Here is a 9722-nt window from a genome sequence, read left to right on the forward strand (position 1 = left end):
TCCATAATATTCGAACTAAGCCAGGTATTATATTACAGGGTTCTATAGTACCCTACCAAAGGAAATTATAGGCCAATTAGGGGGTCCGCAATGTGTACCTATCGGTGTTGATATAATAGAGCAGGGGTGGCGAACCTTTAAGCACCAACGTGCCATTTTTTCTATTAAAAAAAAACGCTTAATGAGATCATGGACGTGCCGTCAAATAATTTTGACTTCGTGATTTTTGGGAAAATGATACAAAATAGTACCAACTCAAAACTATTTATTTACTATGAAAAAAAAACATTCTGCAATGTCTCAGTAATATGCGTAGTTCAACTTAAGTAACATCAGTGTGACTTCTGTTGTTTCAGATAAATAGCAAATAACAAATAACTTATATTAGGTTGTAAGAAGTTAGTTTAAACAGGACTGTTAATTATATTTTTTTTTGCTAGTCATTTATTGTGAGCTTGTTTTTTATGGTTATTAATTATTTTTTGACATTAATTGTTACATTTTTTGTCAATAATTGCCTATTTTTTGTTCTTTGTGAAATTTAATCTAATTGTTCATAGTGAACTTTGTGATCGGTGGCGTGCCCAAAATATTGTGTCGCTTGCCATAAATGGCACGCGTGCCATTGATTCGCCATCCCTGTAATAGAGTGTTGAATAGTGTATCTCGTGCATGTTTCAGTGCACGTTATTTTTTCATGATTAATCCATTGCCAATAGCCCATTAGTGCATAGTTTGTATATCCTTGTATAGTATAGTTGTTAGTGTATAGTTTATAGCCAATAGCTCATTAATTATACCAGGAGTTGGAACTTGTCTCCTCCATCACTATACTCCATCACTTATACTATGGTATCCGACGATACTATTTCGCTACTTTTGGGACAAGGATGTGAACAATCCTGAAACAAGGTTGCTATTTGGCGATCGCATGACAAAAATATTTATTTCGCAATCTTTATGTGCACTTTTTTAACATTAAATATTTCATAAATTTGATATTTCTCTCTTTTGAGTGAATAGTTTGTCCTTTTTTAGACATTTTGCTGCTATATATATTTAATTAGCTAGAGTAACGAAAGGTATAAGAGCAGATGTTAAAGCGAAGCAAGTAACTGAAAAAGAATTCACTGTTTACTTTTGGCACGCCTTAAGGGTTCTCAATTTCAAGCTCGGAGACTTTTCTCCTCTTACTTCCTCGCCGAAAATAACTCTTCGTCCGAGGAAGTAGGTATTAGGTGCCATCTCTTAGGGAACGAACTATAGTATATATTTAGACATAACAATCTAATTAAATTCAACAACTTTAATAATTTCTTCTACAAAAGCTCTTAATAATTATAAGAGTAGCCACCATACTGTCCAGACACCATCACTCTTGCACTCCCTGGCTGTTGAGGAGTGTTTGCAGCAACGGGGTAGGGTGCTGATGCAGAAGCTGCAAATTGTAATGGTTGGCTTCCGAAGGCAGGAGGTGCATATTGGGGTTGGACAGGAGTCACTCCCGGAATGTTGCCATTTGACTCTGGAACAGATGCTGCTTCTGGCCCTGGATACGTCATGAGGGTGGGAGTGTCTTCCTTGAAAACAATGACGGAAGCTGGTTCTTTTTCGTCGACTCCTGGTTCCGTTGATTTGAGCTCAGCACGGAAGCCATTTTCGTCTGCGACGTAGTTGACGATTCTGATCAGGCCCTCGTTGTTCGTGTGCCGAATTTGCGACCGAATGCATCACCCCTCTCACGCCTGAAGGTCCCGCCCTCATTGTGTCCCTCGTTGTACCCATAGTCGTAGTTGCCCTGGTTCTGCAATGAAAATAAAATTTCAATAGAATACATTACAATCTAAAACAAGCAACGAAACAAATGTAAATAGAACAGCTTATCGCGATTAGAATACGCGATTTCCTTACTCATGCAGTTTCCTCTCCGTAACCATGATATTCAAAAAGTTTGCCTTTTCCATCCGCCATTATAGTTTGTCTAGAGTAAGAACTCCCCTAGCCATTCGTCTTTATCCTGAAACAAGATTGCTATTTGGCGATGGCATGACAGAAATATTTATTTCCCTATCTTTATGTGCACTTTTTTAACATTAAATGTTTCATAAATTTGATATTTCTCTCTTTTGAGTGTATAGTTTGTCCTTTTTGAGACATTTTGCTGCTATATATATTTAATTAGCCAGAGTAACGAAAGGTATAAGAGCAGATGTTAAAGCGAAGTAAGTAACTGAAAAAGAATTCACTGTTTACTTTTGGCACGCCATAAGGGTTCTCAATTTCAAGCTCTGAGACTTTTCTCCTCTTACTTCCTCGCGGAAAATAACTCTTCGTCCGAGGAAGTAGGTATTAGGTGCCATCTCTTAATAAACGAACTTTAGTATTTATTTAGACATAACAATCTAATTCAATTCAACAACTTTAATAATTTCTTCTACAAAAGCTCTTAATAATTGTAAGAGTAGCCACCATACTGTCCAGACACCATCACTCTGGCACTTCCAGGCTGTTGAGGAGTGTTTGCAGCAACAGCAACGGGGTAGGGTGCTGATGCAGAAGCTGCAAATTGTAATGGTTGGCTTCCGAAGGCAGGAGGTGCGTATTGGGGTTGGACAGGAGGCACTCCCGGAATGTTGCCATTTGACTCTGGAACAGATGCTGCTTCTGGCCCTGGATACGTCATGAGGGTGGGAGTGTCTTCCTTGAAAACAATGACGGAAGCTGGTTCTCTTTCGCCGACTCCTGGTTCCGTTGATTTGAGCTCAGCACGGAAGCCATTTTCGTCTGCGACGTAGTTGACGATTCTAATCAGGCCCTCGTTGTTCGTGTAGCCGTATGTGCCGAATTTGCGACCGAATGCATCACCCCTCTCACGCCTGAAGGTCCCACCCTCATTGTGTCCCTCGTTGTACCCATAGTCGTAGTTGCCCTGGTTCTGCAAGGAAAATAAAATTTCAATGGAATACATTACAATCTAAAACAAGTAACGAAACAAATGTAAATAGAACAGCTTATCGCTTTTAGAGTACGCGATTTCCTTACTCATGCAGTTTCCTCTCCGTAACCATGATATTCAAATAGTTTGCATTTTCCTTACGCCATTATAGTTTGTCTAAAGTAAGAACTCCCCTAGCCATTCGTCTTTACTCTTGGTGGTAACTATGGTAACAAGATATAACTATTTATAGTAGGGGTGTGGTGTCATTGTTTAGGTCAGGTTTTGGTTTAGGTCGGCGAGCGAAAGGGTACCTTTTTCTTCGGTCTATTGTGTTAACTTTAGAGTGAAGGCAACCNTCCTTCCGCCATTATAGTTTGTCTAAAGTAAGAACTCCCCTAGCCATTCGTCTTTACCCTTGGTGGTAACTATGGTAACAAGATATAACTATTTCTAGTAGGGGTGTGGTGTCATTGTTTAGGTCAGGTTTTGGTTTAGGTCGGCGAGCGAAAGGGTACCTTTTTCTTCGGTCTATTGTGTTAACTTTAGAGTGACAGCAACCCTCCCTGAAATATGCTATTCTTATTTGTTAATAATTGCATGTTTTGCACGATTTTATAGGCAATACTTTTATATTTAAACATAAATGTAATGGGTTTTTATTCGGGTGATTTTTTATATACTTCCTATGTGTATTTATTTCTAACGTATTGCATTACAATGTTAACCAATTGATACAGGAGCGTAAACAAGTACAAACCGGTTTCATCCTGGTAAAAACAATACAGCTGTATAGTATCACCTGATAATTATAATTTTACATGGAATCTTGTAGTACGTCTAATAATATGGACAGGGACTGTAGTGGCAGGAGGGAGTTCTGACCGTAGACAAACTATACACTCCCAATTATGAAATATATGACCGTGGGTACAAAGCAAAATTGTCTGCAGCCACGATTACGGAGAGGAAAAAAGTGTGGAGAGTAGAGAAATCGTGAGACCTTGTAGCGTCTATTCTATTTTCCAAGAGTAAAAGTAGATAAGCAAATATTTGTTATGCAGAATTGTAAATTTCTTTTCGTTTCACTCTTATTTAAAACTATTTAAAGTAGATTTAGTTTAAGATTCTAAAATTAAAAATTTTAAAATGATAAAAATTAGTTTCTTAGCATTTAAACCTGATCATCTTTCGCTTCATTAACCTGACCTTTCTAAGTTGTAACATTTTCGGTTTGCTGGGAAAAACTTTTCCCATGTGGACTGTGTACGTTTTTGCATGAAATTCATTTTGAAAGTTAATACAACTTGTTGAGAAGTAAGTATATTTATTTACCGTGTAATAATTGTTAAACAATTGCGAAATATCTTTGTCTTACAGTGTTACATAATAATTAATATAATGCAATTATTTTATAATCTTATTGGGGGAATAACACTTTTAGTTGCTCCTTAATAACAGTCTAAAGTATTCTCTAGTTTTGTAATAATTTCTCTATTTTGAATAATAGTAAAAATGAAAATAAACATAACCGAGAACATTATTAAGAAGGTATAATTATAAATGTGGTTTAATATTATACACCGTAAATAAAAACTATGAATAATTTAGAGAATGTTTATGATAAATAATTTTGACTCCTATTCCGATTATATATTCAGAATTTGAGAACAGAAGTTATAGTGTTGCAACTGAACAGATTTCATCGTAATTTTGAAGGATTTGATTAAACCGTTCTGAAATAATTGTAAATTTTTAATCGTATTTTTTTTAAAACTTTATAAATAAAAATTTATTTGAAACTTTATAAATAGTTTCTGAAATTACTTAAGCTTTGAAGATATTAAATGAATATTTAAATTCCAAAATCGAAATAGTCTAATAAAACATAAAATATTGTTTTTAATTTGTTTTATAAAAATTATAACCGTAATATTAGCAAGTGACTGAGCCAGTTAGTATAATACGACAAACACAACTGCAATTATAACAGATAAAAATAACATATCATCATGTCAGAGACTTAGCTATTTAGGAGCCTTTTTTTATTTCAAAAGTTTGATATATTGGGAGTACAAATTATTTCGGTCCGTTTTTTGTGTGGTCAAAAATGCATTTATTTCAGAACAAAAGGAATGAACAGATTAATCAAAGTATTGTCCATCACTGGATACTACTTTTTCCCACCTATCAGGCAATTTTCGAATTCCATCTTGAAAAAATGTCTCTTCTTTTGAGGCGATCCAAGTTAGGAGTCAAATATCGATTTTTGCAAACGAAGTGAACCGGTGATCTGCAAAATCATGCTGCATCCGTCGGAACAACCAGTAATCAGAAGGGGCAATGTCCGGCGAATACTGCGGGTGCCGTAAAATATCCCACTTGAACATTTCCAAATAATTTTGTACGACTTTTGCGACATGAGGCCGACCGTTATTATGCAGAAGATTACCTTTGTCATGTATCCGGTAGTTTTTCTCTTAATGCCCGACTTAAAGGAATCAATTGTTGCCTATACCGATCTCCCGTAATGGAATCGCCAGGTTGTAGCAGCTCATAGTATGCAACACCACTCACCATTCTACATTGACCATTCTTGAAGCGTCGAAACCATTCCCTACATGATTTATCAGTTGGAGCTTTGTCACCATAAACTTCTACAAGCATTCAGTGCGCTTCAGCTGCACTTTTCTTAAAATTAAAGCAGAAATATAAATCCTCCCTCAAATGCTGCTTAGTTACCACAAAATTTGACATATTCATTAAAGTAAAAAAACAGTGTTTTTGTATGGAACTCAAAGTGATATAAACTGAATATTACTGACAGATGTCTAACCTCACTGAAACCACCGAAACCAGCTGTCACTATGAAACATTCATAACAGCCGGAGCCATCTTTTAAAATCGAACCGAACTAATTTGTACTCCCAATATTTACTGTTGACAGTACAGAAAAAATAATATGCGGAGGTAGAAGTTTCCGGACCTTCCTTTTTAATAAATTAATCCTATCATTTGGTAATTTCTGCCCTATGATAGATTGTACGATACAGTAGAACGACAGTTACATGGAGTTATTTTGATGCTGTATATTAATAATGATAAAAAAATTCGATTTTTGATATATTACTTACATCGTTTCTATGGTATTGAGTAATCGATGAAGTTCCGTCATCTCCAAGTCTCGTTGTTGCCATAGATGAATCGAACTGCGATTGGGCATAACTCAAAGACAGCACAATTGCAAGCACAGCTGCAAGAATCTGCAAAAGAGAGCCATTTTTAATAGCACCAAACAAATTACTCAGTGGTAGTTGCTTTCTAAATTTAGAAATAAGAAAACGTAACATGCGGAATGTTCTGGGTCAGTTTACAAACACTATTGGCTTCCATGAAACTGTTTATACATATTTATTAAAATAATACTCTGTTTTAACTCCACTAGATTGAAAATAATTAGAACTTTAGATTAAGTTAGATGGACGTGAAAAAATATTCATATTAGTTAAAGAGCTTCATAAACTGCTTGTTTAGCCCACCAGCCCCCACAATTGTTTTTTTCAAAAGTGGGCTCCGCACTTTTAGTGTTCTATTCGAATGATATAAAACTTAAAACCTAATAATTTTTGTTGGTTACCACTGCAACTTCAACAAGAAAACTGTGTTTGATTTTCTCATATGTTTGTTTCGATAAAAACTCATTAAATATTTAGCGATTTAATGCGAAAAGTTGATTCTTATTATTACTTACCAATTTTCAAATAGTTATTTTGCATTTGTTATTTTAGCCACGTGTAATTCTGTATTCAGATATACTTTTTCTAAGTATAATTATAAAAGGGTAACTGTATATCTTTATCCTAAAATGGTGTAGAATAAATACATGTTGTGCGATTACTTACATTATATATAATTCGCTAAATTCCAAACATTTTTACTTTTAAAACTTTATTAAATATCTCTGTAATCAACATCAGAATAAAGATGCCATTAAGTAAGAGATAAATAAATAACTTATCTCCCTCTCTCTCCAGAGTAGTCCCCAAAACCTATTTTTTAAGGGAGGGGGAAATAAAATTAAATTACACAGTCACAAAGGATCTTTAAATTTCACATAGAAATAAAAGAAAGTTATTAAATCCTAAAGAATATTAATTACTTTTTTTACCCTTCTTGTTTTTTTAAATTTTTCGAAGAATTTAAACAGATGATAATTCATGAAAAAAAAATTGAAATATTGAGGCTGACATTTAGGTGAATGCAAATATTTTATTGTAATTACTAAATTAGTAAATAAATTAGGGGAACCGGAAAGCGATACCGTTTCGGTGCGTTTGATTATTGTTATCAAGATTTTATTTTTAATCAATAATCCATCCATCCTCGTTAGCAACACCCTTTCAATGCCGGATTGAAAATGAATGGAAATGGATCGGAAAAAAAATGACTTGGTTTTAAAAGCTAGCAAATATTTAATGTACCGAAGCGACATTATTTTCCGGTCCCCCTAATATTTAACATCTTAAAGTAAAATTTTACTGAGGAAGAAGACATTTTCATAGAATTAAAGGAAGTATAAAGATTAATGAAGAAAATATTAAGTTTAAAATAAAGCTACCGTGCTCTCCATTGTTCTGTATGGTGCCGAATGCTGCAGTCCACGGAAATCAGAAAAAGAAAAACTGAACATTTTCAAAAAAAGTTGCCTAAAAATAATACTAAAAATCTTTTGGCCCAATAGTGTAACAAATAAAGACCTTTTGACAACAGCTAACATTCCATCTGTTAATGAGGAAATTTTGACTCGGCCATATACTAAAAACAGATAGAAACAATCCTGCAAATGTTGCAAGCTCATGAGAACCTGACGGAAAGAGAAAAAGAGGGAGACCGAGACTAACACAGCAAAGACTCATTAAGGAAGATCTTAGTAGAGTAGGCTTAACTGGAAGAGAAGAAGCGCGTTCCCTGTCCAAAGACAGAAGTGTGTGGAGAAAAAAACTCGAGCCTTATGTGCCAGTTAAGCATGAAAAGGATAAGTAAGTGAGTTAGCGAACGATATTCATGGAATTTCTTCTTCTTTGTTAATTAAGGACCATATCACATGACTTTTCTAGCCAATAAGGTGCCGCTGGCATCAATGAAAAACGTTTTCGAACTTTATCTTCTAATCTTACATAGAAATACACAAATTAATTAGTTGTTTGTTAAATTATTTACTTATTTGTTTATATAAGTTCCAAAACTTGTAATAGAAATAGATACGTTTCACTATCGAACAAAAATGGGATTTTTCGCTCTATGCAAAACGTGAATTTTACTCACCTTCATAGTTGGTCTGTAGAAGAATTGTTGGAATGAGAAATTTTGACGTTTTGTGTGGTGAATGTAAGGATTTCCTTACGTTATATACACAAGATGGTGCATAAGATTGGCAATAGACAGAATGGTTCAAAACTTGTTCCGAATTTAGGACTTTTGTCAACACTCATCATTCTTAAATCGCCTCTCACATATTACTTAGAATTAAAACTTGGAGATTAGAAGGCATTCTTAGAAGGAAATTTCTGCTGTCTGTCGTAATGCTCTTATGAGAACATTATTTCAAACTTAATCTCTTCTTCATTAAAAAGTACATCACTATTTTTTTTCCACTTTCGATTGTGTGAAAAATATGTAAAGTTTAACTTTAAGGTATTAAATATAGTCATTGTGATTTCGTAAAAACAATAAGATATTTGCTTTCACTGTTACTTACTTTTTATGTAATCTATTTTTTAAAGATTTTTTAATTAGCGGAAATTAAGCTGGTCTTAAAAGGGGAACTTTATGGCAAATTCTGTTTCACGCACGTAACTCTGCAGTTTAAAATTCAAAGTATAGCGAAAAGTGCGTTCAGGTAAATTTAGAATAAAATACGAAAAACGGGAGGATTCTGGGGATCTCGCCTCCCAAAGACACGAAGCGGGATAGAATCTCAGCGATGACATCCGACTTGCAGCGACCACAGTGCTGACGTGAAATGTTCTCAGTGGTAGAAGTCCCCTTGCAGTCAGGCTAACCGTGGGAGGTTCTCGTGGTGTTCCTCTCCATGTAACGCATATATGGATTAGTTCCCTCAAAAAGTCCTCCAGAAAGGCAAATTTCACCGAATACTTGAAGCAGGAGTTGCTTTGTCTTCTGGATTGGGTTGAAAATGGCAAGGCTACGTAGTTGAACATTAGAAGTCATGAAAATCATGGCCGTCATGGACAACATCAGGCCAGATTTTTTTTTTTGGGGGGGGGGAGCTCAGCTGTGCCGTACCTGTCAGTTTGTTGAGGATTGGGAACATATATTAATCCATCGTACCAATTTTAAGCACATTAGAGAGAAATTTTTTCATTCAAAAACCACCTATGAGTTCATAAAGCAGCATTATGGTCAAACCCTAAAATAAAAAGGGAATTGAGGGAATAGTAAGAAATTTGTTTAGTAACAAGGCGCCTACCTGAATCCTGATGGCCTCTTGCTGCCTATTGTTAGGAAAGATATACTTTAAATCTCTTATTGAATTTTCTCCTAAACTGTTTTTTGCGTTTTAATTTCATGCCTTTTGTCAATCTCTGCCTCTATGTGATTCCTCATTGAATTTTTAATCACTTGTGTTCCTAAAGTAAGTATATATATATATATTTATTAAATATAGTAATAGACATAAGGACTAGATTGAAAATAAACGAGAAATTTTGAAGAATTGCAATAGAAATTAGGAGAAGTATCGGATAAAAATAAGTTTTTTTTCTTT

General features: G+C 34.8%; 1 protein-coding gene across 1 annotated transcript; it reads right to left on the minus strand.

Annotated features, from left to right (window-relative positions):
- Nucleotides 1–2406: 2406 nt before the first annotated feature.
- Nucleotides 2407–8511, minus strand: LOC107457324 (adult-specific rigid cuticular protein 15.5). The gene is made up of 3 exons (XM_043056580.2): nucleotides 8261–8511; nucleotides 6070–6198; nucleotides 2407–2935 (listed from the first exon to the last, which is right to left on the minus strand). Exons 1-3 carry the CDS (start codon nucleotides 8264–8266, stop codon nucleotides 2447–2449), a joined length of 624 nt encoding a protein of 207 aa, XP_042912514.1. The 5' UTR covers nucleotides 8267–8511; the 3' UTR covers nucleotides 2407–2446.
- Between the last annotated feature and the right edge of the window lie 1211 nt (nucleotides 8512–9722).

This window comes from Parasteatoda tepidariorum, unplaced genomic scaffold (genome assembly GCF_043381705.1).
Source record: "Parasteatoda tepidariorum isolate YZ-2023 unplaced genomic scaffold, CAS_Ptep_4.0 HiC_scaffold_1077, whole genome shotgun sequence".
NCBI classification, from domain to species: domain Eukaryota; kingdom Metazoa; phylum Arthropoda; class Arachnida; order Araneae; family Theridiidae; genus Parasteatoda; species Parasteatoda tepidariorum.